The sequence below is a fragment of the Tupaia chinensis genome, unplaced genomic scaffold (assembly GCF_000334495.1).
Source record: "Tupaia chinensis unplaced genomic scaffold, TupChi_1.0 Scaffold138407_1, whole genome shotgun sequence".
Classification (NCBI taxonomy): Eukaryota; Metazoa; Chordata; class Mammalia; order Scandentia; family Tupaiidae; genus Tupaia; species Tupaia belangeri.
The window spans coordinates 1,938,646-1,953,978 of NW_006198305.1; the positions used below are offsets into that span (position 1 = coordinate 1,938,646).

At 39.6% G+C, this 15,333-nt stretch overlaps 1 protein-coding gene across 2 annotated transcripts in view; it reads left to right on the plus strand.

Moving 5' to 3' along the window:
• Positions 1–12,181, plus strand: part of NDUFAF6 (NADH:ubiquinone oxidoreductase complex assembly factor 6) — a gene marked incomplete at its 5' end in the record, with an annotated part of 38,250 nt that extends 26,069 nt beyond the window's left edge. For both annotated transcript variants that reach the window (XM_027765471.1, XM_014592734.2), the window contains 2 exon segments: positions 3,094–3,150; positions 12,027–12,181. In XM_027765471.1, the coding sequence (XP_027621272.1) occupies positions 3,094–3,150; positions 12,027–12,155 (186 nt within the window). In that variant the 3' untranslated portion in view covers positions 12,156–12,181.
• Between the last annotated feature and the right edge of the window lie 3,152 nt (positions 12,182–15,333).

Sequence of the window (15,333 nt, forward strand, 5' to 3'; positions counted from 1 at the left end):
TTAGAGTAACCTTAAAAAATATAAGCACAAAGAAAAAGAAAACTAGAAAAATACTACCAAAATTGAGTAAAAAGTGAAAATCGTGTGGTACGCTAGCACGCCGCGCAAACACACCAGGACACACCTCAGCTTTAAAATGGCTCCTGAAATTAACAAGTGAAAGAAAAGGTCCAAGCTGAGGAGAGGGGCTTGAAAAATTAAAAAAAAAAAAAAACAGTTAAAAAATTTAAAGGCAGAGAGAGCGTGAGACAGACAGAAAGGGAGAGAGAACGTGAGGCAGACAGAGAGACAGCCAGCCAGAGACAGAGAGGACAGAGGTCATCCTACCTTGTCTGAATCTTTTGGGAGTCTAGGAGATGGGTTTAGACTTTTTTTTTTAAGAATTATTTTATTTAACTTTATTTATTTATTTATTTTAATTTGACCAGAGAGGGACAGAGAAAGAAAGAGAGAGAGCGAGAGAGAGAGAGGAAAGTAAGCTGCCAAGTCTGGAACTTGAACTGTGGTTGGCCATGTGAGAGTCCAGCGCCCTTAACCACCACACCACCTGCTGGCTCCCCAATATCTCATTTTTAATCTCTTATTTCATTTGTCTTTTGTTTAGGATTTCACACTGCCCACTATCTCCCTCTTTCTTAAAACTGACTTATGTCTTTCATATTTGTGACACTTTTTCTTACCAATTCTCCTCAAACCATTGCTTGATTTTAGTGGCGTTTGAAGACTTGGTGCATACTCTATTTTATTCATTTCCAAAATGCTGTTTTCTCCTAGTTCTTCTTGTAAGCCTCTCCCACTCCCCAAGCCTTCAGTGAATCTCAGACTTCATAATTTACCTACATAACTCAGGGCCTTTGTACTTGCTGTTTATCTGCTTCTTGTTCTCCCCCATAGTCGGTGCTCAAATGTTTCTTTATTGACAGGATCTTTCCTGACCATTTTATCTAAAATAGTACTCTCGAGAACCAGCAGTTAGCGTAATGGCTATGTCGCTGGACTCCCACGTAGTTGACTGTGGTTCGTGTCCCGGACCCGGTGGCTTAAAACTCACGCCGGGCGCGTGTGCGTGCGTGCCCAAGATCCTGAGAGGAGAATGGGGGAGAAGGGATTGCGGCGTGACCATCCCCCCTGGGGGGTGATTTCTCGCTTTCTGTCTCTATGTCTCTCTCTGTCTGTCTGGCGAGCGCATGCGCCCTACAGTGAAAATCTCTCCAAAAAAAAAAAAAATAGTACTCTCCGTTTCCATAGCCTTCAGTCCCCTTAGCTAGTTAGCACTTTTCAGTACCTAACATATTAAAAGTTCCTGTGTTTATTGCCTCCTTTCTTTGCAATATAAGTGCCTTTGTTTGCTTCTGTGTCATATTCTTCATACTTTTGAATGCCTGGTACATTATAAGCGCTCACTTTTTACTTAATTAAAGAAGGAATCAGGCTGTAAGCTCTTTGACAAAGACACTATCTTAAACTTCTTTCAAATTCCTTAAGAATCTAACACAGTCCTCTGCCATGAAGAGGTGTTTTTAAAACTCATACATGGAGGTTTAAATGAGTAATTACCTAAGACTAGCAGAGTTTCAGGTAAGATGTGAGAACACATTACAGGGTCACAGAATGAGAAAAGCCTGAGCTTGTGTGGGAACCCGAATAGTCAGAGCCAGTGGACATGTGATACCCCTGAGAGATACAAATTCCTAGGCCTCACAGCCTGGAGGTTGGTACAGTAAACCTGTAATGGAGTCAGAAATTTAAATTTCCAAATGATATTTAAACAGAAAGGCTTGAAAACTACTGGTTTATAGATTAAAGAAAAAAATGGTCAGAGAAATAGAACTGAGTCAGTGTCGTAAAAACTATGAGAAGAGAAAATTCCAAGAAGAGAGGAATGTGAGAATTTTATGTGCTAGAGAGAGTATGATGAGGAAAGATGGCTGTGGCGATTAATAAATCATGGTGCTCTTAGAGTAATTTTTAGAGGGTGCTGGGGGGTAAAACCAGAGTGCAGTGGGTTAAGTGAGTTGGGAAGTGGAGGCAGTGAGTGTGTGCTCTTCCTGCTGTAAGGGAGGATACAAAGACTTGGAAACAAGAGTGGGCTCAGCGAATGTAGTAGGATGGGCGTCCGCCTGCATGGACCAGAGGTTCCTAGGGAGTAATAGGGACTTAGGTTGGATAGATGAGATTCGAGTCAAGGCATGGAGGCCTTTGAATTCCAGGATGAATAGTTGAGGCTTGATCTACCAGGGAGTTGCATTAAAGAAAGCAAAAACGAAATGATGACAGAAAGACATTAATTTGGCTGACTGTATGGAATGAATTAAAGATTGAGCAACAGAGGCAGGATGATCACTTAGGAGGATCTTATATTCCTCTAAACCAGGGAGCTGCTGGGACTTGTTAACTCAGGTATTTCTTCATTTACCTCTTACCACAGAACTAGAGGGCAAAAGTAATCAGAAAACATAAGGTAGTTGGAAAGTGCCAAAACTAATCTGTAAGGAAGAATGGAATTTTTAATATAGTAATTTTTTCCTGAGCCCTCTAGGCTTAGGAAACTAATACTTTTTTTGAAGAATTATTTATTTAATTTTACTTATTATTATTTTAATTTGCTATAGGGTCTGTGTGCTGACTAGAAAGAGAGAGAGAGTGAAAACAAGCCTCCAGGTCCAGGATTTGAACTACGGTTGGTCATGTGGGAGTCTAGCATCTCAATCATCACACCACCTGCTGGCCCCAGGAAACTAATCTTAATCAGCAAGAGATGAGCAGATTTTTGCTCATCATTTAGTTTTATTTATTACCATTATTTTTGCTCATCATTTTGCTCATCATTTAGTTTTATTTATTACCATTATTTTTCAATTTGACTAGAGAGAGAGAGTGAGAGTGAGAAAGCAAACCACCAGGTCTGGGACTTGAACCAATGTGGGAGTCTAGTGCCTCAACCACCATGCCACCTGCTGGCTCCTTTCTTGCTTTTGAAAGAGGCTCTATTCGTGTTGTTAGACTGCAGGGATAGCTTCATGTTCACTTTCAGATGGAGAGTGTTTTTTTGCAGAAACGTTTCAAACCATTTCCTTTTCTCTTCCTTTTTAGGCTAGGTCCTTCCACAGCAGTGTTCCTGTGAAAGCATTTCCTGCTTTTCTTCAGACGGTAAGTGGATTAACAGAGAAGGCTATATAATTAGTGAAGCAGATGTGTGTGATCTTTTTTTGTATTTTAGAAACTTCACAGTGCATTCTTAGCTTGGAGTCTTTGTTTCTGTTTCCCATTCTTGTGCTGGGCTTTATTCATTGCATGATGCTCTTGGCAGTGGTCATTCCTGTGTTTCCCAGAGGCAGGTGAGTCGAGTTATACTTAGCTCAGGCTGTAGCTAACTGGTTGGTTTGAGTCTGCTCTCTCTTACTGCTATATAAGCATGGGATCCTAGGTTCCTTTTTTTATCCCCCTATAGGATGCATGCATTCACCAGAAAGACAGAGAGAGACAGAAAGCAAGAAATCACCCCCCAGCAGGGATGGCCACACCGCAGTCTCTTCTCCTCCATTCTCCTCTCAGGATCTTGGGCACGCATGCACACGCGCCCGGCGTGAGTTTAAGTCTCTGTGTCCGTGACTCGAACCGTGGTTGACTACCTGGGAGTCCAGCGACATAGCCATTATGCCAACTGCTGGTGGTCCCAGGATCCTAGGTTCCTTAACCTCTGTTTCTCAGTTTACTCATAGATAAAATGGGAATAATGGAATCCTACTTTATGGGATTGTTATGCTATTTACTCACTATTCTATTAATTTATCTTCACAGTGAACTAACAAAATTGTAGCATCGGTTCCTAAATAGTGGCTCACAGACCAGTCCTAAGTCCGCTGCATCAGAATAACCGAGAAAGCTTTTTAAAAATTTAGATTTCTGGGATCTTCTTGCTAAATAAGACTCTCAGGATTGAAGAGGCTAGTTCCCAGGAGAATCGGTGAATAACCAAATTTCCCCAGGTGATTCTGATGTGTAGCCTGGTTCAGGAACTGTTGAATCATTCCATACATTAGTCTTAGTGTTCCTAGGAATAAACATAGGTTTATTTTATTTTATAGATAGAAACCAAGGTTCAAAGATGTGTAGTCTTAGAAAGTTATACATTCAGGTGTTTTCTCTAATGTCAGAGCTATCATCTACTCTTTTTCCCTAAAATTCCACTTCTGCCCCTTCACATCTTGTATCCTAGTTTTCAAGTCTATATTTTGAAATTATTTCGTTTCTTTTTTGGATTTATTTTAAAAGTTATATATTAATATTTTAAGTGTCCACATACTATAAGAGAATGTGAAGAAGAAATCAGAATTCTCAATGGTTCCATCTTACCTAGAGATAATGTCTGTTCACCTTTTTGGAACTTTTATGTACATAAAGTCGTATGCATTTTTTTATATATGTCACATATTGTTCGGACCTTTATGTACATAAAGTCATATATGCATTTTTCTATATGTCACACGTATTGTTCTATATACCATTTTAATGCTTATTTGGTGGATGTACCATTGGCTGTTGAACTTAATATTAAATAAGCCTTTTAAAGGGTAAAGAGTTTGTTTCATTCACTTCTGTGAAAAAAGATGTTTTCAACCTTGGCTGCCCGTTAGAATCCCTTGGGAAACATTTAAGAAAATGAAATAAGAACAGGGCCAGCCCTGTGTCCTAGTGGTTAAAGAATCTGCATCCCACATGACTGACCACACAGTTCGAATCTTGTTCTTGATGACTTGAAAAATAGGCTGGGTCTGGGTATGTGTGCATGTGTGTCCCAAATCCTGGCAGGATGAAGAAATGGAGCAGAAGGGATTGTGGCATGATCACACCTCACAAGGGTACTTTCTCCCTCACTCTGTTCTGGCAAGCTCACATGCTGACAGTGAAAACAACAAAACAATGTTTGGGGTCTTTTGCAAACCAGTAAATCATAACCTTATAATGGTTGGACCCAGTATTAATACTGTTTAGTGCTTCTGCTGTGATTATATAGTGCAGCTAGGCCTAGAGACCACTGTCTTAGACCCACAGTTCTCAAAATGTCCCTGGGCCAGCAACATCTGCCTCTTCAGGGAACCTGTTAGAAATGCACATCTTGAGCCATACACAGACCTACTGAATCAGACACTTGGGCTGGACCCAGCTTTCTGTTTTGTGCTATGTCAAGAGAAACTATGGGGACTCATGGCAGTCCTAAGGCACTGCTTCTATCATACTCTCATTTCAGCCTGGCAGGGCTTTGTATTTGTCTTGTATACGGGGTATCTGATAATCATTCTGTTCAAAGAAAAACTTTTGCAGTTTAAAAACTACATGAAAACGTCTAGTCTAGATATAGTATATTTGTCTGCATAGATGAGGCTTTACAAAGCCATATTCAGGGACCAGCAGGTTAGCATGGAAGTTAAGGTGCTAGATCCTGTGTGGTCAACTCCATAGTTCAAGTCCTGGACCCAGCAACTTGAAAATCATGCTAGGGGGAGACCAGCAATTAGCATAATGGCTATGTCGCTGAACTCCCATGTAGTTGACCACGGTTCACGTCCCGGACCCAGTGGCTTAAAACTCACGCCAGGCGCATGTGCATGCGTGCCCAAGATCCCGAGAGGAGAATGGAGGAGAAGGGATTGTGGCGTGGCCATCCCTCCTGGGGGGTGATTCTTGCTTTCTGTCTCTCTGTCTCTGTCTTTCGGGTGAGTACACACGCCCTATAGCAAAAACCTCTCTAAAAAAAAAAGAAAGAAAATCATGCTAGACATATGTGTGTATGTGCCCAGGATCCCAGGAGGACAGTGGAAGAAAGGAATGCAGTGTGGCCATCTTCCTGGGGGTGAATTCTCACTTTTTTTCCTCTTTCTCTGTCAATCATACTGCACCCTATACAAAAACTAAAAACAAAACAAAACAAAACAAAAAGCCATATTCAGACCTCGTAATGTCTTTGAGAATTTTATAATTAATTTTTTCCTCAATTTATTTACCATTAGCTGAACTTTCTTTGGAACCAAATCCTAAAAATGTACATTCGAGCTGAGCTCTAATTTTGAAGTAACATTTCATCTGCATTTTAATGAATTTTCTTCTGATTATAAAAGCAGTATATTCTCCATAATAAAGGCTTACATAATATAAAAGAGTAGTAGATGAAAATGAGAATCATCTGTAATTCTAGCACACAGTGATAACCACTATACATTCTCTTCTCTTTTAAAAAAATTTATTTACTTATTTCTTCCACAAGAGACAGAGAGGGGCATCCCCAACAGGATCTTCACACCAACATCCACCCTCAGCCTCAGCCGGCCCAGATCACGGGAACACATGTACACACGCCCTGCACGTGCAAGAAGGTCTCAGGACAGGAACCTGGGACCTTCCACTGTGTGTCCAGGTGCTGCCATCCACCCCTCTCCTCTTTTTGTGTAGGGTTAAAAATCACACTTTATGTCAGTATCTTGTTTATCAAGCATTTTATTGCATCATTACAAATATTTATAATATAAAATCTAAGGTTATACAATATTCTATCATGTGCTTATACCTTAATTTCATTAACAATTCCTTATTTTTAGTATATTATTAACGTATTAAAAGTAACAGAATTCTTAGAGATAGAAAGTTGATCACACAGTATTTTAAGTGATAATGTTACAGACCCGGTTTGGTAGTGCGATTTATATTATTAGCAACTGAACTGCAGAACTGAAAGCCACATGGGCTACTGCAGGTTCAGGTCTGGGCTGGCTTGAAAACATGCTGGAAATGCACCTGGGTGCCCGAGATCCCGATGAGCTAGAGGACCTGGGGAAGGGGATCTTAGCAGGATGAGACCCTGTTGAGAGGAGTTCAGAGGGCCTCTCTCTCTCTCTCACATGCTTGTGCTGTCTGTTATGAATAAAACTTATAAAGAAAACAAGTACATTTGCAGAGCATGAAAGCCTCAAGCTGGTTTTTGCAAAAAGAAAGAGGATGTGAAAGAAGATATACTGAAATACTTTCAAAGTTTTTCTTTATTCTCTTTTAAATAAATGTTTAATATTTGCAATCTGCAAGTGAACTTGGTATACCTATATATGTGTATGAATGCATTACAAAGCATGATGTAATTAGCATCCGTGAACTCACCACCCCATCAAGGAACTAGAATGTCACCATTAAGTGCGCTCATATGTGTTTTCCCATCTCACCCTCCTGCCTCTGCCTTCTTCCAAGTAGCAGTCTTCAGTTTCGTATTTATTGCTCCCTTCCTTTTATTCCCAGAGGCTTTTCTGATTTTATATACTCCTGAGCGATTTATTGCTTTGTTTTGCTTTTGAGCTTTATAAAAATGATCATTTTCTGTTTATGTCTTCTAGGACACACACGCTTAATGGTTCTAAGAGTTGTGCTCATTATTGTGTCCAGATATAGTGCATTCATTTCTCTACAGCGTCATATTAGGTCATTGGGAAAGTCATGTATTTTTCTATGTTTTCCTGTGCGAAAATGTGTCATGACTTTCCCGATGACCTGGTATTTTATTGTGTGAGAAATCTGTTTTGTCTTTTTTTTTGTCTGAGAATTTCTGGGCTGTTTCCAAGGTTACTTGTGTATTTATTCTAAGCTAAAACAGGGCAGCTGTGCACATTCATGCATGTTATCTCCAGCTGTACATATATGTAAATTTAGGGTTTTAAAAAGTAGATAGTAAATTTATTTGTATTCATATTCATGTGTATAAATGTATAGGGAACCGTCTGGAAGAAAACACAGTATTTTTTCTTTTCTTTTCCATGTATAATCCAAAGAGTCGGCAGGTGTGATCCCCATGTTGGATCTCCCTGACCCTGCATTGCAGAACTCTAGGGGGCGCTATGCCTGTCGGTGAGAAGGGAGTGGTGCCTCTGAGAGCTGTGGAGTGTAAAACTGACTTCCCTGCTTAATAAAAAAAGTTATTAAACTGAAAATAAAAATAACTGAAAACTAAAAAATAGTACTGCCTATCTTCAGTCTACCCTGCATCTATCCTATGAAAATTATTATATGACAGAAAAGGAAGGAGTGACATTTATAGGGACCTATGACTGTTCTCCCTAGTTGAAAATGATGTTCTCTAGAAAGGACAGGGAGACCCAGCAAACATTTTTGCAAAATAATTTTTTAAAAGCTTCCTCTCATGGTATTCTACACATGGGGGCTGGGGGTGGGGGAAGATGTTTCTTTTTTCCCCAGTGGAAAATCGTTTTTGTATTCCACAAAATTTAGTATATAAGTATACTTCTTTTTATTTTTTAGATTTTTGCTACAGGGTGTGCGCATTTGCCAGAGAGACAGAAAGTGAGAAATAACCCCCCATGGGGGATGACCACACCACAGTCCCTTTTCCTTCACTCTCCTCTTGGGATTTTTGGGCACACACGCATACATGCCTGGTGTAAGTTTTAACTGTCAAGTTTGGAACTTCAACCACAGTTGACTACATGGGAGTTCAGTGATGTGACCATTATGTCATCTGCTGGCCCCTAATCATTTACTTCTTGAGCAGAATATGTATTATGAGCGGAAGAGGCTTGATACTCCCAGTACTAACTCTGTGATATTCTTTACTTATTTCATAGAAATTTCATAGTGAGAGCTTTATTTTCTCTACCTTTTAAAATTCTCATTTGAATTCTTAACATGTAGACTATCTCAGGGAAATGAAAGTAACCTTACTATTTATACTTTTTCCTCTAGTTTCTTCTAAAGACTTGATCACTTTATGATCTAGTGACCGCTGTTCTCTTTTTCCAGGTTCCTGTAGAGGACTATTTAAAGAAAATTCAGCGAGTGGATTTTGATATATTTCACCCATCTTTACAGCAGAAGAATGAAGGGATTGTGGCGTGGCCATCCCTCCTGGGGGGTGATTCTTGCTTTCTGTCTCTCTGTCTCTGTCTTTCGGGTGAGTACACACGCCCTATAGCAAAAACCTCTCTAAAAAAAAAAGAAAGAAAATCATGCTAGACATATGTGTGTATGTGCCCAGGATCCCAGGAGGACAGTGGAAGAAAGGAATGCAGTGTGGCCATCTTCCTGGGGGTGAATTCTCACTTTTTTTCCTCTTTCTCTGTCAATCATACTGCACCCTATACAAAAACTAAAAACAAAACAAAACAAAACAAAAAGCCATATTCAGACCTCGTAATGTCTTTGAGAATTTTATAATTAATTTTTTCCTCAATTTATTTACCATTAGCTGAACTTTCTTTGGAACCAAATCCTAATTTGTAAATGTACATTCGAGCTCTAATTTTGAAGTAACATTTCATCTGCATTTTAATGAATTTTCTTCTGATTATAAAAGCAGTATATTCTCCATAATAAAGGCTTACATAATATAAAAGAGTAGTAGATGAAAATGAGAATCATCTGTAATTCTAGCACACAGTGATAACCACTATTCATTCTCTTCTCTTTTAAAAAAATTTATTTACTTATTTCTTCCACAAGAGACAGAGAGGGGCATCCCCAACAGGATCTTCACACCAACATCCACCCTCAGCCTCAGCCGGCCCAGATCACGGGAACACATGTACACACGCCCTGCACGTGCAAGAAGGTCTCAGGACAGGAACCTGGGACCTTCCACTGTGTGTCCAGGTGCTGCCATCCACCCCTCTCCTCTTTTTGTGTAGGGTTAAAAATCACACTTTATGTCAGTATCTTGTTTATCAAGCATTTTATTGCATCATTACAAATATTTATAATATAAAATCTAAGGTTATACAATATTCTATCATGTGCTTATACCTTAATTTCATTAACAATTCCTTATTTTTAGTATATTATTAACGTATTAAAAGTAACAGAATTCTTAGAGATAGAAAGTTGATCACACAGTATTTTAAGTGATAATGTTACAGACCCGGTTTGGTAGTGCGATTTATATTATTAGCAACTGAACTGCAGAACTGAAAGCCACATGGGCTACTGCAGGTTCAGGTCTGGGCTGGCTTGAAAACATGCTGGAAATGCACCTGGGTGCCCGAGATCCCGATGAGCTAGAGGACCTGGGGAAGGGGATCTTAGCAGGATGAGACCCTGTTGAGAGGAGTTCAGAGGGCCTCTCTCTCTCTCTCACATGCTTGTGCTGTCTGTTATGAATAAAACTTATAAAGAAAACAAGTACATTTGCAGAGCATGAAAGCCTCAAGCTGGTTTTTGCAAAAAGAAAGAGGATGTGAAAGAAGATATACTGAAATACTTTCAAAGTTTTTCTTTATTCTCTTTTAAATAAATGTTTAATATTTGCAATCTGCAAGTGAACTTGGTATACCTATATATGTGTATGAATGCATTACAAAGCATGATGTAATTAGCATCCGTGAACTCACCACCCCATCAAGGAACTAGAATGTCACCATTAAGTGCGCTCATATGTGTTTTCCCATCTCACCCTCCTGCCTCTGCCTTCTTCCAAGTAGCAGTCTTCAGTTTCGTATTTATTGCTCCCTTCCTTTTATTCCCAGAGGCTTTTCTGATTTTATATACTCCTGAGCGATTTATTGCTTTGTTTTGCTTTTGAGCTTTATAAAAATGATCATTTTCTGTTTATGTCTTCTAGGACACACACGCTTAATGGTTCTAAGAGTTGTGCTCATTATTGTGTCCAGATATAGTGCATTCATTTCTCTACAGCGTCATATTAGGTCATTGGGAAAGTCATGTATTTTTCTATGTTTTCCTGTGCGAAAATGTGTCATGACTTTCCCGATGACCTGGTATTTTATTGTGTGAGAAATCTGTTTTGTCTTTTTTTTTGTCTGAGAATTTCTGGGCTGTTTCCAAGGTTACTTGTGTATTTATTCTAAGCTAAAACAGGGCAGCTGTGCACATTCATGCATGTTATCTCCAGCTGTACATATATGTAAATTTAGGGTTTTAAAAAGTAGATAGTAAATTTATTTGTATTCATATTCATGTGTATAAATGTATAGGGAACCGTCTGGAAGAAAACACAGTATTTTTTCTTTTCTTTTCCATGTATAATCCAAAGAGTCGGCAGGTGTGATCCCCATGTTGGATCTCCCTGACCCTGCATTGCAGAACTCTAGGGGGCGCTATGCCTGTCGGTGAGAAGGGAGTGGTGCCTCTGAGAGCTGTGGAGTGTAAAACTGACTTCCCTGCTTAATAAAAAAAGTTATTAAACTGAAAATAAAAATAACTGAAAACTAAAAAATAGTACTGCCTATCTTCAGTCTACCCTGCATCTATCCTATGAAAATTATTATATGACAGAAAAGGAAGGAGTGACATTTATAGGGACCTATGACTGTTCTCCCTAGTTGAAAATGATGTTCTCTAGAAAGGACAGGGAGACCCAGCAAACATTTTTGCAAAATAATTTTTTAAAAGCTTCCTCTCATGGTATTCTACACATGGGGGCTGGGGGTGGGGGAAGATGTTTCTTTTTTCCCCAGTGGAAAATCGTTTTTGTATTCCACAAAATTTAGTATATAAGTATACTTCTTTTTATTTTTTAGATTTTTGCTACAGGGTGTGCGCATTTGCCAGAGAGACAGAAAGTGAGAAATAACCCCCCATGGGGGATGACCACACCACAGTCCCTTTTCCTTCACTCTCCTCTTGGGATTTTTGGGCACACACGCATACATGCCTGGTGTAAGTTTTAACTGTCAAGTTTGGAACTTCAACCACAGTTGACTACATGGGAGTTCAGTGATGTGACCATTATGTCATCTGCTGGCCCCTAATCATTTACTTCTTGAGCAGAATATGTATTATGAGCGGAAGAGGCTTGATACTCCCAGTACTAACTCTGTGATATTCTTTACTTATTTCATAGAAATTTCATAGTGAGAGCTTTATTTTCTCTACCTTTTAAAATTCTCATTTGAATTCTTAACATGTAGACTATCTCAGGGAAATGAAAGTAACCTTACTATTTATACTTTTTCCTCTAGTTTCTTCTAAAGACTTGATCACTTTATGATCTAGTGACCGCTGTTCTCTTTTTCCAGGTTCCTGTAGAGGACTATTTAAAGAAAATTCAGCGAGTGGATTTTGATATATTTCACCCATCTTTACAGCAGAAGAATACATTACTTCCATTTTCTTTGTATGTTCAATCATGGAGAAAAAGATATTAAAGAAATTTCATGGCCATGGATAATCATTTACTTTTTTTTTGGTAGAGGTTTTTTCCTATAGGGCGCTTGCGCTCGCCAGAAAGACAGAGAAAGACAGAGAGACAGAAAACAAGAAATCACCCCCTGGGAGGAATGGCCATGCCGCAATCCCTTGTCTTCCATTCTCCTCTCTAGATCCTGGGCACGCATGCACACGTGCCCAGCATGAGTTTAAGCCACTGGGTCCAGGACTCAAACCACGGTCGACTACATGGGAGTCCAGCGTCATAGTCATTACGCCAGCTGCTGGTCCCTGGAAGCTTTTACTCTTGTCATTAACTCCAGTCAGTCTGACATTCAGCATTATTGAGATCATGAACAAAATTGTATTGACAGACTTCTTAGTAGTGTAAATTATATTAACAAAGTTGTATTGAGGGGCCGCCAGGTGGACATGCTGGTTAAGGGCACAGGACTCCCACATGGCCAACTGCGATTTTAATCCTAGACCTGGTGGCTTGCTTTCTCACTTTCCCTCTCTCGCTCTCACTCGCTCACTTTCTCTCTCTCACTCTGTCTCTCTCTGGTCAGATTAAAATAAATAAAGATTTAAAAATTGTTCTTTAAAAAAATTGTATTGACAATATCGAGAAGATGAACATTTTTAAAAACTAGTATATGATGTGCATCCCAGTAGTAAGCACTGTATGTACACACATACACATATTCTCATTTGGTCGTCCCAAAAGCCCTTTAAAGAAAGCACGTTTTTTGGTAATTCAAATTTTAAATTATAAAATACATACCAATCACAGAGACCAGCATTGTTTATGATGTAGTAATTGGAAGATCTGGACTGTAAGGATCTCTGACTCCCAAAGCTTGGATCATGTGTTTCCTTTTCCTTCATTTTTACTGGTCTCATCTCCTGCCTCGCTAATACCTCAGTGTACTTTTCCTCTATTCCCTTTCTCTGATGTCTTTCGCTTCAGTGGTGAGTTAGCACCTCCTTAAATTATAAGTAAGTGATGGCTTAAAATGTTACATTTTTGCAAGTGAAATTTAAGCCAAGAGTTTTTTGTTTGTTTGCCAGAGAGAGGGAGAGAAAGTGCCTCCCCCTGCCTCATTGGGTCTGGTCATGCCACAGTCCTTCTCCATTTCTCTATCCTGTCAGGATTTGGGGGTGTGTATACACATACATGTGCCTTGGGTGCTTTGAAGCCTCCAGGGCTGGGATTCAAACCAGAGTCAGCCATGTGGGATCTGGCTTCTTTAGCTACTAGGGTACAGTGCCATTCTAAACTGAGAGCTTTTTGAAGGCAAGAATACATCGTTTCCTTCATATTGGCATCCCATTGGTACCTGGATGGCTTCTGATTTAGAGTATGTAGAGATTAATAAATGTCTAATTAGCGAATGTACAGTGTGGTTGCACATGTTAGTATACTTCTAGTTGATACAGATGCTAAGAGAATAGTCCCTTGTGTAATCCTTTGGCTTTGAAGAAACATTTAGTTTATCTTCACAGACAAGTACAAGGAAATGGGACACATTTCCTCTTGGGACTCTGAGTGATCCAGGGTTGAAGAATTCGTTAGAGAGTCTTTGTTCCTGAGCATTGTCTGTGGGTCTCCCCCAGTTAAACTGGCAACATTCAGCTGCTAAGAGTCTTGGTTCCTGTCTAAGGATCTTAAAAGGAAGGGTTTAAAAACTCAACTACATTACTGGATTCTTCACTGGCTCTGAAGGCAATTTAGTATTAAGTAAATAATTTCAAAATACTTTCTAAGCCATTTTAAATTTGATGCTTAGAGATTTGGATGAACTGAAGTTACCAATCTCATACAGATTAAAATGGAATAGTATTCAGTGACATTTACTGTACTATTAATTTCCTGGCATAACAAATACTCCCTTATGATGCCAACATTCTTTCTGAAATCTCTGGGTTTTTATTAGAGTAGTTTAAATGAGTCACACACATCTTCAAACCATTTTAGGTTTATTTTGATACTGAATATGTAAAGAACTATAGGTAAATATTAAGCATAAATTACAGACAAATCTCATTGTAGGTGAAGGTGCATATTACGAGAGAAGTTTTGGATAGTTTTCAGTCAATTGACGATATTCTTTCTCTTCTATTGATTAAATTTCTTCCTTTGATAAAATTAAATTGCCCTTGGGAACTGTTAACGGTGGCTGACTGACACTTGGTGAGCAGGGACTTGGACAGGTGATGCACTTTGCATTTCTAGCCTTTAATCTTCATGGTGAAGTAGATCTTTATTTTCCAAATACTGGAACTGCCTCCAAGATGTTGAGTTCAAGGTCACACAGCCTTTAGTGCTAGAGTTGGATGCCAGACACTTACTACTTCAACACCAAAGCCCAAAAGCCCATTATTTTTACCGTTCTTGAGATTGTAAACTGCCAAGTTTAAAAGCTCCAGGGCACAACTTTCTCAGAAACAAGTGTGGGACCAGCAGTTGGCATAATGGCTATGTTGCTGGACTCCCATGTAGTCCACTGCAGTCCAAGTCCCGGACCCGGTGGCTTCAACTCACACCAGGTGCGTGGCGTGCGTGCCCAAGATCCTGAGAGGGGAATGGAGGAGAAAGGATTGCAGTGTGGCCATACCCCCTGGGGGGTGATTTCTCGCTTTCTGTCTCTTTGTCTCTCTGTGTCTTTCTGGCGAGCACACACGCCCTATAGCAAAAACCTCTAAAAAAAATATTACTGCTTTAATTTCCGGGGGTAAGTTAGGTTAAAAAAAAAAAAAAGTGATCACTACACGCTAGGTGAGAGAGAAATGGGCGGCTGAAGTAGATATTAAGTGCTGGTTACCAGGTGTATACAGAAGAGATGCTTAATCACCTTGGAGGTCAAAGAAGGTTTCCCAGAGGAGGTGGCATGTCAGTAGTGCTGAGAAGGTTATGTAGGAGCAGGGCCTGAAGAGGGAGTGAGAGAGTTGTGAGGAGGTCCTGACCGAAGGAACAATATGTCTAAAGGCCAGGAGGCAGAATGGATGGTCTATGTCAAACTTAATTTTTTTGGCTTTAACTTACTTGAGGAAAAAGAACACAATGTAATGTCCAGAGTTCTTAGGGAAGCTTATGAATAAAATGTGGCCACATCCCTGGGCTAGTGAAACACTTTGAACTAAGATCAAACACTGGGGAATTTGTTTTACCCATTT